Genomic DNA, 24,242 nt, shown 5'->3' with positions numbered 1-24,242 from the left:
GCTTTGAGGTACTCATAAATGATCACTGAACAAATTAAGAGTTATTCAGAAACAGATGGGGTCTTAGAATCACCAGGCCATTCCAGCAAGTAGAACAGGTTCCCAGAAGCCCCAACAGTTAAGAAGTACCTGGAGACCAGATATAAATGAAACAGGCATAAATAATTAGAAGTCAGTTTAGAAGTTAGCATATTAACTAGTGAATCTTCATAGTCTGAAAAGAAGTATGTACACCCTAAAAATTATTTTGCTACCTTGTAACTCAGCAATGCATACATAGTATAGAGGCTCTTTATTCCTGTAATTTATTTGAACAATTTACATAATCAAGGAAATGCATTATTTTATTCAATCTGACAATTTTATAAAGCAGTCTGTTTTCCCCAAATACAGATTTTCTTTATTTCATTGTGGCGTAAAAAGCTGCCTTGGTGTATTCAACAAACTTAACCCGTATTTATTATTTTACTGTTCCTTATTTCAGTTATAATTTTGGTTGAATTTTTGCCAAATTAGGTCAGGCGTCATGTAATCTGATTTTGCTTTATATGAAAAGACATATTGAATTCCTTCCAGGTTCAAACAGATGGAATGAAAACATGAGGTGGTAGCTATAAATCTAGATTTATCATTCTAGCTTTGGAAACTCTAAACACCTAAAACCTCTACATTACAAATGTATTCTACAGAATATATACTTTAAATAAAATCAAGCCATAAATACAGAAATAACTGCTTTTTAAAAGACTTTTAAAACTACTATCATTTTATTTATTATTAGTTTATTTTATTTTGGTTTATTATGAACTAAGGTTGTCTCAGTATTACAAAATATTAAGCTTATGCAAATTTTATTTGCCTTGGCAATTTATATATCTAATTGCCAATTAGATGTATATCTTCAAATCCCTTCCTCTTTCAAAGCTTTGTTTCTTTTTATTGTTTTCTCTCAGAATTCTAGATATCATGAGCACCTCCCCAAAGCAAGTACGCCTTGTTTTCCTGCTACAAAAAAAAAACATCTCCTGAATTACATTTTCCTCCCATAAGGAGTAGGAATTAGAAGCTGATTATATTGAATTTCCTCTTGGGATTTCTGCCTGGTTTTTATTACCCATTGCCTGATTTCATTTGGTTTTTACATACTGGTGTTTAGAGAAGACTCTCCCTCTCTAGAATGATAGGAGTGGGATTTTTAAAAGGAGGCAGAACTATTTTTTCTGTTGGTCTAGGTCCTGTTCCAAAACTATGAAGTTCGAATCAAACTATTAAATAATAGTTTGCTTTGAATAGCTTGCTTTGAATGATTGGATACTGCCTTTTGTTTTGACTTCTTGAGATGAAACGTTTTTGTCCTAATGGAAATAAAAAGTTTATAAAGCTGCAGCTGATCCTTTGAAACATGTACCACACTGCATTGCTGCACTTGTGTGCTCACTAGGAATTGGGACGCCGACTTGGCAGCTTTAAAAAAATGTTGGCAATGCCTACATAAGCAGAAGGCTCCGATGCAAGAATTTCTTCATTCCATGTGGGCAGAATAGATCTGACTCAAATGTTTTTGGTTTCTACCCCCACTACATGGATTTTTGCTGGGGGATGTGAGACAGGAAGTTCAAATCAGAGATCTGCTGAATTTAGGATCCAGAGGACTTCAGTGAAAGACAGATTTGGGAATGCGAATCTCAAAACCAAAGTATTTATATTGACATGTAGGATGGTCCTTAATTTAGAAAATTATGCTACAATCTTCCCCCTCACTTCACATGACTCAGCAATGTCTGCTGGGATATTAGACACTGAGAGATAAAATTAACTCTGACCCAGCTTCTAACATTAGTTTGTAAACTCAGTCTTATTGCTTACTCAGGATTTCCTTATTTATAAAATAGGGGCAGGATGGATTTATAGCGACTAATACAAAAATGGACATCAATAGAGGAAAAGACAAAATATGAACCAAATAAATAACCCTCCATAGAAATAAAAAAAAATAAGCCAGCAAAAATCACAGAATATGAATTCATATCAGGTTACTAAGAAGCATTGAGTGGCACTGAGTTCACATAATAAACATTTATACTGCACTTCCTGTGGGGAGAAGCGCAGCACTATTCTAATTAGCGCCATTTTACAGATGGAGAAACTGAGAGGTAAGTGACTTGCCCAAAGTAAGTGGAAGAGCCAGGAATGGAACCCAAGCAGTGTGGCTCCAAGGTCTATACTCCTGACCATTTTAAAACATGGCTTTCCTGCAATCATATTTCTAATTTTGTAAAGATGAAAATAGCCTTGTCTGAAGGAGACTTATCTTTAGTTACAGGGTAGTTTGGTTACCTTGTTTGCTGCCTTACCCTAGATTTCATTCCTTATCTTTTATTTTTTCCTGAAAAGATAAGAATTAAATCTTTTCGATGGAAAAGAAGAAAAAAATCTTATACAGTTTTTCAGAGTTATAGGAACCACTTAGGAGAAAAGCTGAGTATAAAACAGGACGTGTTGACAAACATAACATGTAATGCTTACTCTGAAAAAAGCACGGACCAACCAGACACAAACCCAGGATCTCGGGTGAACCATAGCAGGGCCATTACAATGAAGAGGACTGAGGTCACAATTTCTTGATACCTGTGGGAAAATTCCAATCCTTTCATTTATTTTTCTCAGTCAGGACATTTGTAGAAACTCCCTGAACTATTGTCGGAAGTAGTCTTAGCAGAACACTAAGCACTGTCAAAACTTGATGTATCAAGTATTTAAGAGCATCTGCAGTTTGAAAGGGGCTTTAGTCCTCTGTGGGCCTTTCAGCTTCTTGTCCTTCCACCTGGTAAGGTTTAGTTAGACAAGGTATGTATTTTATCACGTTGAGTTATATTCACAAAGGTTAGAACATTCAGGGCCCTTATCAAGTGTAATAAATACCCTAAGACAATTGTGCACATATTTGCCTTTAAACAGACACTTGCAGTATAAGCAGCATCTCTCTGTGTGTTTGCTTGCTTGCTTTTGTGTGTGTGTGTGTGTGTGTGTGTGTATGTAACTTACTTTATTGGTCCAAGTTTTTGGTATTCTTGTTTAATAACCTCAGCACAAGCTTTTTGTTTGGCTGTTCCGGTTTTGCCACACTGTGCCATCTCCTTAAAGCTGAAAAGAATAATTAAGCCTGTTAAGCAAAGAATTCTCCCTCTATAGAAGATACTTGTGTCAAAGCGTCAGAAAATACAAATCTCCCTGCTAATAATAAAAAGCTGTGCTTTTTGCCTATACCCCTATCTCCTTCTTTGAATTTCTTCTCCCCTTTTTTCTGTTTTTCCCTGGTTTGCTTAATTTTCAGGGCTTAATTTTCATTCCATATCTCCCATGACATCATCCACTGATCTCTTCCAAGTCCTTTTGCACCACTGGAATTTTGCCATGTACCACTCATCTCTAATTTAATACTTCATTATATACCTGATCGTTATATATTTTAATATATTTCTTAAGTATCTTTATTGTTAATTTTCGCACATGTATAAGTTTTATCTCACTAGTGAGGAAACAAATTATTAGAGGGCAGGGGCAGTATCATGGATTTTTTGGGGGCCCAGTTATCTCTAAACACTGACATACACGGTAAATACTTGATTCATTCACTCAGTACCTCTGTCAAGTTTATGAGATAGTTGGTTGCTAGATCCATCAATTTTCACAAAATATGCCAAACTCCAGTTATACACTAGGACATAGAAGTCACATACACTGAAGATGAACAGAGTTCAAACTAGGTCTGTTCTCAGAACTAAAACCGATTCTATTAGTTGGTTTTTTTTTTTGAGTTTGTTTACTCCTTATATCCTAATAGCATCAACCAGATAATTTTCCAATTTACTTCTAATAGTAACTGTCAATCTCTATTTCTTTTAGCTGCTTGTTTTAGTGACCCCTTTCTCCTGTGACTAATTTACCTATCCTGAAGTCCAGGGTCTTCAAAACCTTGAACATTTTTTTGTGAAGTGCTGCTCTAAACCTTGATTTAAAAAAAAAAAAATCCCTCCAGAGGAAGAAACAAATGGGAAAATGGCCAGATTCTTATGGATTATCTCTTGGAATGTCTATGAGAAGCTCAGTTAGATTATATGTTGGTATAGAAAGGACTTCTGGATATATATCTAAAGACATTGACATCTAGATCTTGAAGAGATATCTGCATTCAAATATATCCATTGCAGCATTATTCACAACAGCCAAAATATGGAAACAACTCAGATGTCCATGGATGGACAAACGGATAAAGAAAAAGTGGTGGTATATACATACAATGGAATATTATTTACTTATAAAAAGGAATAAAGCACTGATACATGCTACAATATGGATGGACCTGGAAGACATGATGCTGAATGAAATAAGTCAGACACAGAAAAACAAATACTGCATGATCTCACTTATATGTGGAATCTAAAGCAGTTAAACACATAGAAGTAGAGAGTAAAATGGTGATTGCCAGGGGCTAGGGTAAGGGGAAAATGGGGAGGTGTTGGCCAAAGTTTCAGTTATGCAAAATAAGTAAGTTCTGGAGATCTCTGTACAAAATAAAGCCTATGAAGAACAATACTGTATTATATACTTAAAAATTTGCTAAGAGGGTAGATCTTATATGAAGGGCGTTTACTACAAAAGGAAAAATGAAAAAAAACCCAAAAAGCAAAGGAGGTGGGAGGAAACTTTTGGAAGTGATGGATGAGTTTATGTCATTGATATTGATGATGGTTTCATGGGTGTATGTTTATCTCCAAACACAGTAAGTTTTGTGTACATTTAATATCTACAGCTCTTTGTATGTCAGTCATACCTCAATAAAGCAGTTTTTTGTTTTTGTTTTTGTTTTTTTTTTAAAGAAATCAGGGACATTTTCTTCTGTAAAATTGCTGGGGTAAACATTGATATTTTGGGCAGGGCAGCTATCACACAAAGACACATTTCATTTATTTATTTTTCTGTAACTCTGCTACTCAGATTTGTTTGGACTATTACTCCCTGTGAAGGATCAGAGTTTCCTCAATTTGTAAGTCATCCATCCTACATATTCATAATGACCCTCATGAACACACAACCCCCAGGGAACATGATTGGTTGTTGTGTTTAAGATCAATGAGGTAATACTTAATTTTTATAGCCTCAATTCAATTATGACTAGTGCCAGTCTTGAAGTTTTTCCCTTTGTCACAATATAAATCCTACCATTAAAAAAAAAACTGATCCATGGACTGCCTTGAGAACCATCTGTAGAATTAAAAAGTAGAGTTAAAGAAAAAGATGAGTCTCCTTAGAAACTGTTTTCTACCCAGTAGACTGCATATGTATTTTGTCACTTTGGTTGGGGATAATCAATAGTCAAGTCAAAAGCCGTACTGGCTTTGCTACAAATGAAGGTTAATGCCTTCACAAAGGAGCTGATGAAGCGTATGACAATGCATCAACCTCTCCTTTTAAATAACTTCCGTGGCACTGATAGATGAGCTTCACTTCCCGAGTGGGTTGGGGTCATTTATGATGGGTGAGTTAACTGTGTTAACAGCCAACACGCTAATCAGAATGTATGGTGGCCTGCCAGGGGAGGGGCTAATAATTTCTGTTTCTCAATCTAAAACCTCTGGAGGTGAACACCCTGGCAGACTGAAAAGGACACTGAAAAATTAGCTGGAGCATGAAACTGTGCCATGTCTAACCAACAGTGGACCACAAGGGGACAGTTTCAACATGCTACTAATCATGATTTATGGACTTGGCCTAATATATGCACTTCACAGGATGTTCTTCCTCATAGAGAAACACATTTCAGTACATCTGCCCTTTATCTTCTTGATTTCTCCTTTTTAAGCGGTGGGCGACTTCAGAATAATGACAAGGGTTGCATACTTATTTTATAAAGTCATTATATGCAGCAAAAAAAGAACAAAACAGCTGTGGGTCTGAGACCGGATGCTTTCTCTGTTGGTTTGGGATTCCTGTCCCCTGCATTCTGCTTTGCTACCTGTACGATTGAATCGACCCCCAAAGGCTTGGATTTCCAGGAAAGGGCCTTTAGTATGCAGCTAGCCTCTCCCCACTAATGCCCACCTGCTGAAGGCGGTGACATTCCACTCATTTGCTTCAGCAGGAGGACAACCTCACACTGCTCCCACAATCTGGACAAATAGATTTTTCAAAAAATCATCAGTACCATCTCCCCACTACTAACAAAATTGTGGCAGTTCTGGAGAAAAACCAGGAAGAGGAATGGAGAGAGAAGAATATCAGTCCTTACATGACTAAGCTTGGAAAATTTGGGCACAGGCATGGGGGGGAATATGACCTGATTGCAGTATTTTGCTGTTCAAAGGAAGTACAAAAAGCTGACTTCAGTCTCCCCTGCTTGGTGGATAACACGTTTTTTCAGTCATAGGTCCTTGAAATTATTTAACTAAAACCCTATGAAAATGAAGTTGAATTTTTTGGGTTTTTTTTTTAGGAAAAAGAATACTCAAGGTTTGATATACAGCCCTTTCCCCTTTCTTTTGGAGTATTGTTATATATGGTGAATCTATGGTACAGCATTTTAGATTTTGCTGTGGAGCCCTGTATAATTTTAAGTGTTGGCTGTCATTTAAGTCATGTAACTCATTGGTACTTATGAACCACCAACTTCAGTCCCAGCCAAAGAAACACTTGCAAATTCTCCTTGAATGCATGTATTTGACATTTTCCAGCTCTTGATTGATCCGTGTTTCCTACCTTGACTTCTCTGTATTCAACTGGGGCCCATCCGTGTTAGAGTTACAGCATTGAAAGTGATCTTGCTGATCTTCCAGTTAAATTCTATGGTATTTAGTTGAAGATACTGAGACTGAGAATGGATCAGGACTTGCAAAGATTACTCATCTGGCTCGTGAGCAGCCACAACTTTGTCCCTGGTCTCCCAATTCCCAATCCAATATACTTTCGTTTTTCAAGGGCAAATCAATGTTGGTACTAGGATGAAGCAGGAAGCCCTGCATATTACAGTTTAAAGTAACTCGATAACCTGAGGAAATCCCCACATTAAACCAAGAGGAGGGACAAAACTTCTTAAAGTAACACTTTAACAGGTTGGACTGGGTCCTCACCATAATGAGCTTCGTATGCCCTTCTGGTCTATTAATGTCTTAATGGGTTGGGATCAAAGGAGACCAAGATGGAATTTCTGTCTACGAACTCTCTTCCACAGTCAACACTGGTTAGGTGATATTCTAGAGGGTCCTTAATGTATGTATGTGTTCATACGTGTCAGTTTTGTGGATAAGAGAAATGCAGAAATGCAGCACTCGTGAAATAGGTGTAAAAGCCCTGAATGAGGGGCTGAGAACATGGAACCCAGATACCTTTATTTATCTGATTAACGTGGAATATGTACTCACTTGAATCCTAAGAAAAGCCACTGAAGCCAAATCCATGACAAGAGGAGAATAATAATAGCAGCCGGGAAGGACATCAGAAACCATGATCCAAAGTTGATGCAATGACAATCAGGGTAGCGCCTGTGTGAAAATATGGAAACGTGTTCACAGAAGGAGTACAAGAGGAATCCTTTCTGATGGTCAGTGGGAAGCAGCACTTCCCGTCTTTCCTGTGCCACCAGCCAAGTAGGAAGATGTGGGAGGTATTCACCATTAAATACAGAAGTTAGTTTTACTCCACACCTCTTGAGTCTGTAACTGCATAATTATTGCTGCTTCCCACAAAAACAAGAGTGGGCATGTTATAACTTTTGCTCCCTTTATTCAATCTATAAGGAAGTGTTTGTGAAGGAACCTACCACGGTACCTGCTACTCGTGGAAATGCACAAGAAATGGGTATACATGGGTGTGTGCGTTTTGTTGTTCGTACTCAAATCATCAGTATATGAGTGAGGAAAGACAAATAAGCAGACTTGGGAACAGATGAGAATTAACTTAACAAAACTGAATGTGTCCATTACCATTTCGTCTTGGGAGCTGACATCCCAGACTCGGAAGGGACTCAGACCCCACCCGCGTTGTCTCTCAAAGCTGTTTCCCTCTCTGTTTCTTCTGCCCCAGAGCAACTGCAACCATCTTACCAGACATATTCTAGCCCTTTCTTCCTAGAATTAGACAGTGCTTTGGGGCTCAGTCAAACAGAATAAATCAGATAAAAATAATTAAAAGTCCTGTGGAAAACATCAACTCTTCCCTTTCTCTCTCCTAGTTATTTTCAGCTTTTTAGCTCACATAATTAAGAAGAAGACAATAGCAACAAAAAAAGTTCAGGTACAAGCACAGTTTCTTTGGTAACCTCACATTCATTGTTTCAAAATGTAGTCTAAATTTCATATAGTTATCTACTTTATGACTGTGTGGGAAAAAAAAGAAAATTCGCGAAACAGTTGTCTTTAAATTTTCTTCGTGAAGCAGTAACACAGAGTCAGAAATTGGAAAAGTACAGAATATAATACAGAAGTAATAAAAACACTTAACATTTTTAAAAATTATTTTTGAAATCACAAAATATAGAGAACTTTATAGAAATGACAGATTTTCAATATATATTTTTTCTATTTAAATCGTACCACTTAAAATTTAAGTGTATTTTGCCACTTAAAAAAGATCATGTAAATAAATGAGAAGGTTCATGCTACATGCCTCAACGTAAGCCAAATTTATTTATTTTAGAGCACTCCTTCTATTTTAGAATAGTTCCTAACAAATGCAAAGGCTGTTTTTAAAAAAACAAAATTAAGCTTTCAAACCTGCAGATTTCTAATGTTGTCTACAATTTCTTTGAGCTGATCTCCCTGGGTCCTAGAGTTATTGGCAACTTGAGGATGATTCCATCTACTTTGAAGAGATCCTAGGATTAGCTTATATATTTATGCCATTAGAAAGTGACAAATGATAAGTAAAAATTGCTATAGAATACAGAGAATTGATGAATGGAAAAAAATGCTTTACCATGTCCATGAGGTTTTACTGAGAATTGCCTGCTTAAAATTAATGTTGTTTTCAGTTGGAAAATAAAATAAGTGGGAAAAGGCTTAAGCTTTTTTCCCATCTATTAGACTTGGATTACAGGTCAGTGGCCTATGTTATTTTGTTCAGCCTGAAGACATTGAGAAGTGCTGCTTGGATTAGGTTCAAAACAATGCCCCAAACCCAATTTCATTTTTCACCATCTGTAGCTCATACCTAGAAATCAGGCTGCATTGTTCTCCCCACCCACTGCAGAGAGTCCTGTGAGATTTGTGAAGAGGAGCTTTTCAAAATTTTTGCCTGGAGGGATAGGTCATTTAGAAAAATGAAAGCTTAAAAAAGCTGAACTCTGGGGGTTGTTTTGTTTGTTTTGTCTTTGTTTTTTAACTCAGTAGTAAGAAAGTAAACACCATGCAGGTGTAAATATTTTGAATGAAAGTGGAATGAGTGGCATACTCAGGGTTAGTTTCACTGTGGTAGTTCTTTTCCAACTTCCTCATATCCTATAAGTGAAGGGACTGCAAGTATCTGCCTAAAGCAGATACAGATTTCTTCTATCATAAACTATGTTAAGTACATTTAATTCTAATAGAATCATTTTCTTTCACCCAACACTGTGTTTTGGGTGTCTACCATGTGCCGGATAGTCTCCTAGTTTTGGGGATGTAGTAGCGAATTAGATGGACATAGTCCAGGCTCTCACAGTTTATATTAAATGAAGAACACAGGCAATAAACAAACAGGTAAGCATATAATGAATCAGAAAATAAAACAGAATAATATGATAAAAAGTTATTAGGTGGAGGGAGAAATTTTACATAGTGTGACCAACAAAAGAGATAGTTGAGATGAGATCTAAATGGCAAGAAGGAGCCAGTCATGTAGATAACTGGGAAATAGCATTCCAGACAGAGGAAGTAGCAAGTGCAAAGGCCCTGGGGTAGGAATGAGTTTGGAAGACCAGTGTGGCTGTGGGTAGTGAGCTAAGTTTACAGTCAAGTGAAATAAAGTCCAAGAAGTAGCCAATAGGGGTCAGATCATATATAACCTTGTAGGCCATCAGAAGGAATTTGGATTTTAATAGTAATGCAATTAGGAGTAATTGGAACATAGTAAGTAAGCTAGTGACATCATCTAATTTAAAATCTATGTAAATTTATGAATTTCATAAAACATGTTAGCTAGGTGGATTGTCAAGATTGACCATAACAAGAGTGGAAGTCAAGTGTGGTAGGCAGAGTTCCAAGATGCACCCCAAGAATCCTGCCCCTGGTATATATGCTTAGTATATTCCTTTCTCCTTCTGTGTGGACAGAACTTGTAAATAGGGCAAGATTTTATTCCTGGGATTAGGTTCTTTTATGGCTAAAGTGAAAGGATTTTGCAGAGGTTCCCACAAATGGACTCTGAGTTAATCAAAAGGGAGATTATCTTGGGTGGGCCTGACTTACTCAAGGGAGCCCTTAAAAAAGAGATTTTCCTGCTGGCCTAAAGAAGTGAGCTTCCATGTTGCCGAAGGAAGGGGCCACACGGCAAGGATCTAGGGGTAGCCTCTAGTTGCTGAGAGTGACCTTACGCCAATAGTCAGCTATAAAATGGGCACCTCAGTAATTCAAACACAGCGAATTGAATTCTCTCAACAGCTTGAATGAAGACCCTGAGCTTCTGTGGAGATCGCAGGCCCAGCTGACACCTTGATTTCAGCTCAGCAAAGGACCTGGCTAAACTGTGCCTAGATGCCTGACCCACAGAAATTACGAGGTAATAAATTCATGCTGTTTTTCTTTTCTTATTTATTTATTTAAAATTTTTTATTTTTCAGCTTTTAAAAACATTTTAAAAACAGTGGAGTTGAGTAGATTTTAGCTTAATTTACATGAGTAGCAGTGAAGATGAAGAGAAGGCAATAAATTTTACAAATGTTTGGCATAAAATGTACGAAATTGGGAAAAGGTGCGATTCATTGAAATGAAGTCTGAGGGAAGAACAGGTTGGCAGAAGGAATGATGGATTAGGAAGCTGCTGTGGGCATGTTAATGTGAGATGTCCCTTAGTTTCCCAAGTGGCCATGGTGGATAGGCAGTTAGACAAATGAGTCTGGAATTGAGAGGGCAGGTTAGAGATGTAAAATTGGTGGTTACCCACATACAGGTGGATTTATAAACCATGGAAATGGGTGTGATAATTTCGGAAGTAAATGGAGGTGAGCGGAAGAGGAAATGCACCTGGGGCTCCCTATGTCTTAGAGGAATGAGCTAAGCGCATTTAATTCTAACAAAAATCCTGTGGGCAAAGCATTATATTTTCATTTTACACCGAAAACACTGAGTCTCAGAAGGTTAAGTGGATCGCTCAAGGTCACAGAATGCAGTCAAGCTGGATATTTACACCCAGGACGAATGTTGAAAACACAACCTCTCTTCATTAAAGCCTAGTGTCCTCAACACCAGCTCCCAGGTGAAAAGAGAAAATTCCATATATATTGCAAAACATCCATAAGCTAGAGTACAAACTTGATGTTTTAAGGACATTTTAGAACACCATATAGGAGTGATGGCACCATAGGAGAGACATGCTTTGACCTAAAGCATGTATGTGCGTCAGTGTTGATATTTAGGAAGATGGTGTTGTCAATGCAGTTCTTATGCCCACGTACAAGATCACAGATCATACTGACGAAATACACAGTCCTGGTCTTAAAAGAATGGGTGCGGTTGTGGACGTTTACAGCCTTGAAACAGATTTTGGCCGTTAAGAGTGCGATCAGCTGGTATCCACGCTGATTATAGTTCTTTTGATTAATGACTGTTTTGATGATTTCTCAGTCAAAGTCACTTTTCAATTTTGTATTTATGTACTTCCAGAGGTTTCTTTTGAAATATTAATTACTCGTTACTCATGAGCCAGGCTTAGATTTCTAATAGCAATGGCAAAAGTAGAAGCGGCAGCAGCAAAAAATGGTTAGGGATATTGACAATTTCCTACCTGCCAGGCCCTCTGCTAAGGGCCACGGATGCACTATGCCATTTAATCCTCATAATAATGTTATAAGTTCTAGTTTTGCCTCCATTTTACAGATGGAGAAACTGATGTTTGCAGAAGTTAAGCTAATACACGGCAAGACTGAAATCTGAACCAATGTCTAAGTCCAAACTCTGCAGTATCCAAATTTCTTCTCTATTATTTGCCAGAGAAATTCTTTCTTAGAAACACACATTGCTCTTTTCTGCAGGGGGGAATCATAGTAAGTTTTGAAAGTGGCTGTTGCTAGGTAACTGGTTGTTAGCCTTCTTCCTCTGTGATTAATCAAGAAGGGAGGCTAGGGAAGCGGGCTTTGAATTTAGGGTGCCTATAAACACATTTCTTTTACCATTTCTACGTTTGTGAAGCTATAATAGTTATTATTTAACGTAGAATTAGTGACTGTGCTAATCATTGATAATTCAGCTTCCTTCCAAGCTGTTTTGTATACCCACATATTTCACTGCTGACACCTACAAGCTGAATAATATACTTTGATAATCAGCAAACTACAAAATTTTACTTGTGATATCTTCCATTCTTAATCAGATAGATTTGCCTTTTATGTTATTAATAGCTGTTGCATTTGTTAAGTGATATTGATGCATCAAAACTCCTCTGTTATGAAAGCAGTAATTGTCCCTAATAATATTTCCCTTAATAACTTTATTTTAATATCAAAAGATTATTCAGTTACTTAGATGATTCCCAGGAACAGTCAGCACTTCATTTATGTCTTGGTACGGTTCAATGCAACCAATGTTTATTGATCACCTACCTGTGCCCCTTGTGGGCTAAAAGATGAAGAAGACAATAATTCATGAAGCCTTTAGAAGTTTGCAATCAGGGGTGGTAGTTGTGCATAAGACAACTTTTGTGGATAAGACAAATTTATAGAAATGTGAGTATAGTTTATGATAAGAGGAGATGGGAATGGAAGTTCTGGAGTAACCGAGCAGAGTTTCAAATGATACAGCATCCACACAAGGAGAGAAAGAAATTGGCAGAATTGGCAGGTCTTTCAAGAACCAGAGTAGAAAGAAATGGGTTACTTACAGGGTGAGATTTATTAACAATAGTGTTAGGAAAGGAGGAGATTGGGTGATGACTAGAAGAGTCTATCAGTGGAGCAGAAGGGTCAGGTAGAGAGCATTGAGCAAGCAGGATTTCCCTAATGAGAAGACGAAACAAAGAATATTTCCAGAATGCCCTATTCCAAGGATTAGTCATAACTAATGGTGAATTAATCACAAGGTAGTCAGAATTCAGGTGTCACAGGTACTAGATTCAAAGATTAAGAACACAAGAAATTTCCTACCTTCTGGCTGAGGAGAGAATTGGCTTAGTCTTCTCAGTATTGTTCTGAAAATCACTTTCTAAGCTATATATCAGCTTATGACAATGAGGGAGTGGTTCAGTCAAACTAGCCACACTCCCAGCTTTGCAACTCTTTTAAATAATACTTGTTATGTGTGCAGGTTTATATTTTATAAAAAGAAAATGCGACGCATGAATGCAAATACCCATGCAGTCTTTACTTGTCACTGTCAGCAAACCTGCTTTTTCAAGACTTTTGCCAACATGGCCCCCTCACAGATGGTCAGAGAGGCAATGAGGCTGCAGAGTGAAAAGGGCAATGGGACTCAGGCCAAGTGCCTCCACTGACTAGTGATCATGATTTAAACTCTTGGAGCCTTGGTTTCCTCATCTGTGAAATGAGGGCATGCATACACGTGATTTGAGAGATCTCTGTCTTCACCTGTCCCTTTTCATTATCACGCAGCAGGACACGTCTTTCTTTCCCAAGACTGACATTTCTACTCTTGTTTCTATTCCATTCCACTTCCACCTGACTCTTAGCCAATCAATATATTCTCTCTCTCGCTCTTTTTTCCCCAAACTTCACATAGCTCTGTTTTTACTGTCTCCTTCCCCTGAGTGTAAAACCAGACTGACACTACCCTTGTGCTAAAGGAACACTCTACCTCTGGTTATACCATGCTTGCTCTTTTTTCCTTTTCTTTGTCAAACTTGAAGCAATCATTTAAACTAGCTGCCTTGCCCTCCCACGATGTCCTCACTCCTTAACTCTCTTCAGTCCGAATTCTGCCCCATACCCCACTGTTCCACTGCACCTGCCCTCTTGGAGGACACTGATGAGAACCAAAAGCCTCTTCTCAGCCATCAACCTACTTGGCCCTTACACAACATTGCATGCTCCTGACTCATCCTCCCTTTGGAAAATGGTCTCCTCTGTCTTTCAAAATCCCACATGGGGCTTCCCTGGTGGCGCAGTGGTTGAGAGTCCGCCTGCCGATGCAGGGGACGTGGGTTCGTGCCCCGGTCCGGGAAGATCCCACATGCCACGGAGCGGCTGGGCCTGTGAGCCATGGCTGCTGAGCCTGCGTGTCTGGAGCCTGTGCTCCGCAACGGGAGAGGCCACAACAGTGAGGGGCCCGCGGACCCCAAAAAAAAAAAAAAAAAATCCCATGTGCTCCTGGTTCTCCACCTACCTTGATTAACTTTTCTCATCTTCTTTCTTGTTAATATTTCCTATGAATCTATCCAGGTCTCAATTCTTTTAACTTTTTTTCTCCCTATATGACCATTTCTAGAGTCAAGATTTTAATATCTATGTTGATATATATATAGAGTCCCAAATTTACAACTAATTTCAACAATGTATTTGCAAATGCCTGCTGAAAATCTCCTTGTGGATAGATTCTGAGCAGGCCACTTCAATATACTCAAAATAAAATTTATATATTTCTCTAATGAACCTGCCATGACTTCTCTAGAAGTTCATGTCATCACTATCTATACAGCCATATTGTCAAAATTTCCCAGAGTTGCCTTAACCCCTCCTGACCCTTACATCCTCACACCTAGTTACTCACTACCTTCTGACTGTACAGTGCCCTAAGACTAAGTCCCCCCATCACTTCACAGCTAATCTAGTTCTGCCTCTCATCATCTGTCAGTACATTGGTAATAAACTCCTAACTGGTCTCCCGTCCCCAGACTCTTACAACGCCAGTGTACACACTGCTATTCTCAGCTGTGCAAAGACATGCACAGACTACCCACGGCCTCCCTGCAAAACTGATGACACGATTTTTGTGCTTTGATTTTACGGATTATTTGCATTCATTTTCTCCATAAACATGGTGTTTACCTCTTTTAAGATTGGGCCAGGTTACACAGACAGATTTTCTCTACTGATCAAGGGGTGCTGCACACAGCTAGAGCCCTCTTTAAGGATGCATGTTCAACTGTTACTAGGAAGGTAATATTTTAGGGAGACAGACTTTGGGGTCTGACTGATCTTGGTCTGGCTTTCAAACTGCTAAGCTGAATGCCAACTTTCTCAACTCTACTAATAATAGCCAACATTAATGGAGCACATGCTTTGTGTTAGGCACTGTTCTAAGTGCCATTTATTTTATGTAAAACTCAAAACAACTCTCTGAGAGAGCGAGAGATCTTATTATTATCTTCATTTATTTTCTGGCAAAATAACAGGCTTAAAGACATTAAGTACCTTGTCCAAGAGCCGGTATTTGAACACAGAGCTATGAATCTCAGAGCTATACCTTTAATTACCACTGTATATACCACTTCCACAGCAAGGATATATAGGATTCGCGTGCACTATAATATGTGTAATTCATCTGGCAAGGGCTCAATACATGTCACTTTACCTTGTTCCTTATATGTCAAAGAACAAACGTTATGTTTTAAATGTTTTCATGGTTTCCATATATGTATGTTTTGTCTAGACAATGAGATGGAATCTTCTTTCTGGTAACTTTTATTTTTTGCCTTTTCCGAAAGAATTCAAAACCATGCCTTGCACATCGTCAGTCCTTAACAAATGTTTGTTGATTGACTGAGTGAATAAGTGAAGATCTGTTTTTTATTTGCACAGAATAAAATTTAGGTTTCTCAGAATTCATTGTTCTTATTTCCTTTGTGTAAAAAAGAGAACAAAAGACATCACATGTATAATATATAAATATATTTTATGTATAAGTAAATAGATAGATAGATAAGGCTTTTAAATGTGTTATCCAGTCTCTTCCTCCCATAGTTTATTTGTAAGATAGCACCTTTTTCTAAATGTCAAAGGCAGGAAATCATTGACTCTCATGCTTATGTACCCTTTGGAAGTTAGCAAGACCCAAAATGAATTTGTACAAAATGATCGTTGGTATTGCTCAAAAAGATGGCAAGCAGTGTCAAGAGAAAAGGTGAGATTATTGTAGTGGATTTGGAAATAAAGGGCGATTTCTCTCTGGCTCCAAACATCTGAACATAGAAAATAAATCTTTTTTATTTTCTGCAGTTTTAAGTTTCTGAAACTTTTTCCAGTGAAACTGAAGGCATTTCATTCCATTGTTGCTTTGGGTTACTGTTGTATTTTTTAGGGTCAATATTTAAGAAAACATTTATTAAATAGCTAGTTTGTTTAATAGTATCAATTATATTTTGTTACATAAGGTTGTTTCCCCCCTTCTATTTTAATATTTTCTATCAAGAAGGAATACTTTGAGTTTTTTTCCAGTTTTCATATAACTCTTAATGTTAAAGAAAACTTGAAGGAAAAAAACCACTAAATTTTAAAGTACATTTTAAGTATTTTCTAAATTTAAAGAACATTTTGGCCAAATTCCCATGATTAGAAGAACTAGAAGATTAGACAATTGGGGAAAATAGTTACTAAAACATTTTGCCCAAAGTGCTACAATGCTCTCAATCTGTCGTTGCAAATGGATGAATGCATTCAGAGAGTCAAAGGAACAGTTAAATAAAAGAAAGAAAATTTTGTCGATACATTGGGCAAGAACACAAAGACCAAGGGCAAACTCAATGTGGTCATTTTGACAATACCAAGTAATTTCATGGGAATGGTGGAAACCAGCAGTTCTCTAACACCAACGAAGATAAAAAGTAAAAAATTGGTCTAAATTTTAGAAAAAGATTTGCAGAGAGGACTGAAATGTGGAATCTCTTTCTTTGGGGGATTCCTGGGAAAGGACAGAAGTCTAGCTTTCAGAGAGGGATCAAGTACATTTCCTATCTTGAACTAGGAGATAAATGGGATAAATCCTCTCTGCACTAGGAAGTTTAGAAGTCTCCCACTTATAAACCAAATGTCTTTCTAAGGTTCCTTTCTAAGTAGGCCGTTGGAGTACACATGATGGTTGTGTACTAATAGAAACAATAAGCGCACATGGAGGTCTGTGTTATAAATTCCCTAAACTGTTCTGTTAGTGTTCTCTTTTGTACATAAGTTCTCATTCTTTCCACAACGGAGGGTGGCATTTTTTGAATCTTGGATTTCTTGGAACATCTTGCAAATGATTTCAGAAAGTTCACAGAGTTTCTGAATCTGTTTCCTAGAGTGTGGTTTTCCTAAATTTTTCTGTGAAAAGGACCTAAATCCTGTTCCAGGCCATCCTCAGCACTGCCCACCTTCCAGGCACTCTGACAATTATCTGTCCTATTAGTCCTTGAAAATATACCTTGGGTGCAGGATCCGACTGAGCTCTCACAAAAAAGCATGGACTTTCAGACTATGGCTTCAATAGTTCTTACATGGTACCAAGTATTTTTACATAGTCTACTTCATTTGATTCTCACAATAATCATATGAACGGTGACTATTTTAGGTATGAAAAAATTAAGTCTTGGAAGAGTTACTTACTTTTTATTGTTCAAATTCACAAAGTAAGTGACTGAAAGTTGTGGAATTTTTAACTCAAGTGCTCTGACTGTATCCAAGGTTCCCCATTTTCTGCACTGGAGTAACATCACAGCATTAACTTACATTCAGATTCATACATCTGTCCTTAGAATACTTTATTACTGCTATTTTTGGTAATTGCACAATCCTTCAAATCTTTTTCAACCTCAACACCAAATTTTCTGTAATGAGCAATTCTGTTTCCTCATCATTTAAGTTCAAATGTCAGTTGCAAAACCCTACGTAAATTGTCCCATGTAAACAATCCCCTTTCTTTGTAGGTAACTACCATTTGCAATATTATTTATAATGAAAAGTGTCTTCTGTGCTTGGTGAGCATGGTCATCCAGGAGTTATTTCTTTCAAGGTGACCTTGCAATCTGCAAACACCTGTTAATTCACTATGCCCTACATATTTAACTCCATGGGAACGAGTAGAAGGGCATGTTTCTAGAAATATAGAAGTCCTGAGGGGGAACAAAGGAGAGTTAACTCAATATAGCATCTCTGTCTTTGGATTCTCTGAAACAAGTAAGAATAATTCTCATAATTTGTGTGTTGTCCATTTATTAAATCACCAGGCCAACAATTTTACTTACATATTGAAATGCTCAGCGAAGATCAAGTTGGTGGAGGTACCAGTGATCGTTGTCAATCCACCAATGGTAGAAGAGTAAGCAACGCACAGGCACATAAGTTTACACATCATGTGGTCCTTCTTTGTTCGATATTTGTTTCCTGTGCCTGAATTCTGTTCAACAATAAAACGTACTATGAGAACAGCTCTGTTTGTGGTCATAACAAGCAGTAATAGCATTTGTTATGGGCTGAATGTTTGTGTCCACCCCACTGCAAAATTCATATGTTGAAAGCCCTAACCCCCAATCAGATGGTATTTGGAGATGGAGACTCTGGAAGGTAATAGGGTTAGATGAGGTTGTGATGGTCAGGGCCTTGCATGATGGCATTAGTGCTCTTGTAAGAGGAGGCACCAGAGAGCTTGATCTTTCTCTCTCTGCCATGTGAGATCACAGAGAGAAAGCAGCCATCTGCAACCTAAGGAGAGAGCTCTCATCAGACACTAATCCTGCTGGTACCTTGATCTTGGATTTTCAGGTTCTAGAACTGGGAGAAATAAATTCCTGCTTTTTAAGTCACCCGGTCTATGGTATTTTGTTATGGCAGCCCAATAATGCAACATTTATCTTTCCATCAATAGAAATGTTAACAATAAAAATACATAACCACTGAAATACTTTACACAGTTTCATTCATTCATCCTTCTTTCTTATTCCTGAGCCAACTCTTAAGTTCCTTTCTTCCCTTCTCACCAAACACTCCCAAATCTTTCCAGGGTTTTCCCTCTGAACTGGTGGTACATGGTCAGTGAATTCCTAAACCTCTTGTTGGAGTGTTTCTTTATTTTGGCACTTTCACTGATCCTCCCCAGAGGATACCACTGCTTGTGAAATTGAACGTTTTCACCCTCTATACTTCACTGTTGAGAGAGAGAGTCAGTGTCCTCCTTGTTCCCCACCCTCTTCCAGAACATTAATCCTCTACTGACATGAAAACTAATCGATTTCTCTTTAAGGCTCATATAATTTGGCTCTTTCTCTGCCTATTCTTTTGAACAGGATGTTCTGATCTCCCAGTCACCCACTGCCATCACTTAAGATGACATGCCCATCTGGCACACAACATTCCTCATCCTGCAAATCCTGTCAGCATCTGGATAACTATACCATCTTCATGAGTAACCCCTTAAATATCCTGGCTTTACACATTTCTTAAATCTCATTTCCAGAGACCTTCGACTCCGCTCTTCCTGTCACCCTCTCCTCTAGTTCCTGGACAATAGCACATCCTCAGATGGCTCCATCTGAAAAAAATCACTATTTCTAATGTTTCTGTTTAAGAATAGAGCTCCCTAAGGTGCAATACAAAAGCAGCTTCATTCCTTCTCTCACCTGTGATCCATGTAACACACTCTGTTGGTCTGATTCTTGCTATCCCTGGGGTGAAATCTGGAGTAGAATCTATAACATTTTTGGTCACTTCATTTAATAGAGTCTTTCAGTCGTGTTTAGTTTAAAAAAAAAAAAAAAGCAAACTCATTTCAGTAGCTGAAATAAAGCGTCCTCTACTAGCAAAAGTCCAAACTTTAGTAAAGTTAAACTTTTACTTGTCCCCTAGATCAGGCTTGCTGAAAAGCCCATAGTTGGAAGTGGGTTTGTGGGTTTGTATTGTTCTCTCTCTTCTAGCTCCAATTTCTCCCACCATTTGCTAGTTCTAGCTTCTAAATCCTCCATATTTGGAGTGGCAAGGGATGGACAGTATCTGGAGAAGAGCAGTAAGGATTAGGAGAGGTCTTAGTTGACTGGTTTAAATAAGATACGATGTTAGTACTCTTTATGGTTTTTTTTTTTAACATCTTTATTGGAGTATAATTGCTTTATAATGGTGTGTTAGTTTCTGCTTTATAACAAAGCTTCCAAAAATGGGCAGAAGACCTAAATAGACATTTCTCCAAAGAAGACATACAGATTTCTCTTTATGTTTGATGGATGCTCCAGATGGCCTCATCTGGTGGGCGGTATTATGGATTTTATGCGTCATGGTGCTTTTAGAGATTCCTGTCACCCAAATAAGAACATCAGGTTGCTGCTCCTTCTGTGGAGTAATGCACCTCTTCCACTATGACACCCTGTGGTTTCTGCATGTGATGGTCACCCGATCTCTTGATGCAGAGGTCGCCTTGCCCTGTCAAGAAGCTGTCTTGGGGAAAGTTGCTTTTAAAATGACCCCAAATACCACTCCTGTCATACATCTGGCTCATGGGAAACAGGCACCTCTGCTCTGTTCGCAGTGAAAGTGCAGCTGACTCTCCATTGGATAAGGAGACTCAGCAGTGACTTTCACTTTTAAATGTTTCAAGAGTATGTCAAATACTAGTCCACTGATCTCTAGGAAACAGAGTCTCAGGTTTTCCAAGTGGTGATTCCTCAATATCTATTGCACTGTCTCAAGGTAAATGGAAGGCTCCCCTGCCAAAAAATAGATCATACAAGTTGGAGTTTAGGAAAATATTCTAAATTTCTCCAAAGGTAGACTGTCTCTCAACCTTCTCATTTTCAACACTAAATTCAAGAGTCTAAAACTGTTTTTTTGGTCACTTGCTTTGTAAATCCTGTGTAAGTAAAACACAGGAGTACTTATGGTATGTGCTTGATATGACAGTTCTTCAGGGATAGAAAGAGCCTTGTTTTACCACTCCATTAACCAAGAATTCTGCAGTTTACCACAGCTTCTTTTCCAACTTAGCTGTTGAATTACTTCTGTCCCTGTTGTCCTTTGACTGTATTGACAAGTCTTGGTCACTAAAGCATCTAGTTATTATTCCCAATAGTTTGGTCCTCTCCTTTCTTCACTTCCTTTCTTATCCAGTTTAGATTTCTTGGTAAACCAATTCAGTAACTTTCTTTTTTAAGTTATTTTTTTTTTTAACATCTTTATTGGGGTATAATTGCTTGACAGTGGTGTGTTAGTTTCTGCTTTATAACAAGGTGAATCACTTATACATATACATATATCCCCATATCTCCTCCCTCTTGCGTCTCCCTCCCTCCCACCCTCCCTATCCCACCCCTCTAGGTGGTCAAAAGCATTTATTTTTATTTTTTTGCGGTACATGGGCCTCTCACTGTTGCGGCCTCTCCCATTGCGGAGCACAGGCTCCGGAAGCGCAGGCTCAGCGGCCATGGCTCACGGGCCCAGCCGCTCCACAGCATGTGGGATCTTCCCGGACCGGCGCACGAACCCGTGTCCCCTGCATCGGAAGGCGGACTCTCAACCACTGCGCCACCAGGGAAGCCCCAAATGCATTTATTTTTAAAGCCACTTTATTGAGGTATGATTGATATGTAAAATGTTGTACGTATTTAATATATACAACTTGATGAGTTTGAGGATAATTATACACCCATGAAGCCATCACCACCATCAGTAACTTTCTCAGCAAAACCCTAAACTCTCTTGTCTCTCTTTAGAATGATAGTTCTTTAGCAAAATTTTAACTTTGGATTAACCCAACAATTTACTTTCTCTGCGTCACGTCTGCCCCTGAGCAGCCAAGTTCTGTTGATGAAAATTACAGAGTAGGGCTTCCCTGGTGGCGCAGTGGTTAAGAATCCACCTGCCAATGCAGCGGACACGGGTTCGAGCCCTGGTCCAGGAAGATCCCACATGCCGCGGAGCAACTAAGCCTGTGCACCACAACTACTGAGCCTGTGCTCTAGAGCTCCTGCTCTGCAACAACAGAAGCCACCGCATGAGGAGCCCGCGCACCACAACAAAGAGTAGCCCCTGCTCGCCGAAACTAGAGAAAGCCCATATACAGCAACGAAGACCCAATGCAGCCAAAAATAAATAAAGTAAATAAATTTATAAAAAAAAAAAAAAGAAAAAATTACACACAGTAGAGGAGATTAGGCTCCCAACGTTCACGGTCACAACTTTCAACTGCTTTGTTACTGCTGCACCTCTACCCTGCTGTGTTTCTCTCACCAAATGATTCTACCTGTCTCCACAAGAAAACTTAAAACCTTCCCACTTCTCTTTTCACCTCCCTCCTCTCACTCTTCACGGGTAGCTCTGCCTCCTATTCCACACAGAAAATAGAAGCTGGTAGAAGTCTCCCTGTCAAAGGTAGAAACATACTTGCATCTGCCCTTCCTTCCGTATTCTACATACAAAGAGAGTAAATCTCTCTCCTCCAACTAGTTTCTGAACCCCAATCTCTCAGGCCTTCTCAGAAACCTTATACAATAGACTTCACTAGAATTTTCCCACCAAAGTTTAATCATTTTCAAGTCATCTTTCCAAAAGAAAAACAGAAGGCCTTCTTAACCCCCCCTCAATGAAACTACTGCCCACAGCACATCCATTTTCACAGCCAAACTACTCAAAAGAGTTGTCTGCATTCACTGACTGCATTGCTTTAACCTCTCCAATCTGGCTTCTGTCTCTTCAATCCACCAATACGTACTTGCTATGATTATTGATAACCTCCATATTACTAAACCCAATAGATATTGTTCAGTGTCAGGTTTGTAGACCTCTCAGCAGCACCTAAGATAGTTGATCACTCCTTCCTGCTGCAGAACTCTTCTTTGGGCTCTGTGATATCTCAGTCCTCTGGGTTTTCTTCTACATTTCTGCCTGTTCCTCTGTCTCCCTTGCCAGTTCATTTTCCTTGATCCTTCCTTAAAACTGGAATTTCTTGAAACTCTGTCATAAGTACTTGTCTCTTCTCATAGTAATATTTCTCCTTAGGAAATCTCATATGTTTTCATTGTTTTAATGAAAGATAAAACCAGACCACCAAACTTGTTTTCAGCCAGACTTCTCCTTTTAAATCTATCAATCCAATTGTCTGTTCGACATAATTTGAATGTCTTAAATAAAACTCCAATCCCCAAATGTTCAAAACCGAACTCATTATTTCCTTCCTCAAACCCTGTTCTTCAGGATCATCTATATGAGCTAATAGCATCACCATCACCACGATTACAAACACTTAGAGTGTGCCTAGTATGCAAAAGCACTGCTTCAGGTTAAAATCAAATAAATGATTTAATTCACATTTTTCTTACAACACAATGAGGGTAGTACTGCTAGTATCCCACTTTACACATGAAGACATGAAGCACAGAGAGGTTAAATGGCTTCCCAAGGTTATAGAGCCTGGAAATGGTAGACTTGAATTTTGAGACCATGGGGGGCTCATAGCCTCAGCCACTACACAATATTTCTCATCCTCCTTGAAATCATTCTTTTCCTCATCCCACCAAATCCTGTCAATTGTATCTTCTTAAATACATCTGGAGTCTGTTGGGTTTTTTCCATCTCCACTATCACGTTTGGTCTAAGTCATCGTTATATCTGATTTGAGTTACTGTAATCACCTCTTTATAGGTCTCCAGTTCTTGCCTATTTCAGACCTGTCTTGCACACTGAGCCTTTAAAAAAAAAAGAACTGGATGTATTTAAGAAATATGCGGACAGAAGAATTGCCCCGTTTCATACAGATAAGCATGCTGTGTGTGACATTGGCACTGAAAGATCCTTTTGAGAAATCATGATAGGAAAAAATGTCTGCTCACTAAAAGCCATCATGGATGTGGGAATGGCATTTAGCATGGCAGGGTCAGGACATTGGATTGTAATTTGCCTTTTACTTTCTAATTAACTTAAAGGTTAGCCCCCAAAGGTATCTACCCTTCACCCCAAATAAATTAATTTACAGATGTCTCCCTTTGCCTTATATTTCCTACATGGGAATGATTTGTATTTTCTACATGATAAAACTTTCCATTGAAAATTTGAAAAATAAAGGATATGTAAATAAAAGAGTAAAATAAGTTTAAAAGTTCTTATCAGTGATACAAAATGACAAATGAAACTTAGGGCTTAACTATTAGCTATT

The 24,242-nt window shown here is 38.4% G+C and overlaps 1 protein-coding gene across 1 annotated transcript in view; it reads right to left on the bottom strand.

Moving 5' to 3' along the window:
* Positions 1 to 24,242, bottom strand: part of SLC13A1 (solute carrier family 13 member 1) — a 111,838-nt gene that overhangs the window by 47,414 nt on the left and 40,182 nt on the right. Inside the window, exons 7-10 of the mRNA XM_024757789.1 lie at positions 18,355 to 18,506; positions 7,419 to 7,538; positions 3,046 to 3,144; positions 2,527 to 2,628 (exon numbers count right to left, since the gene is read on the bottom strand). Of these exons, the coding sequence (XP_024613557.1) occupies positions 2,527 to 2,628; positions 3,046 to 3,144; positions 7,419 to 7,538; positions 18,355 to 18,506 (473 nt within the window). The remainder of the gene's footprint in view (positions 1 to 2,526; positions 2,629 to 3,045; positions 3,145 to 7,418; positions 7,539 to 18,354; positions 18,507 to 24,242) is intronic.

Source organism: Neophocaena asiaeorientalis, unplaced genomic scaffold, assembly GCF_003031525.2.
Source record: "Neophocaena asiaeorientalis asiaeorientalis breed wild unplaced genomic scaffold, Neophocaena_asiaeorientalis_V1.1 scaffold116, whole genome shotgun sequence".
NCBI classification, from domain to species: domain Eukaryota; kingdom Metazoa; phylum Chordata; class Mammalia; order Artiodactyla; family Phocoenidae; genus Neophocaena; species Neophocaena asiaeorientalis.
The sequence above is the reverse complement of the archived record's forward strand: the minus strand, read 5'-3'. Positions and strand labels throughout refer to the sequence as shown.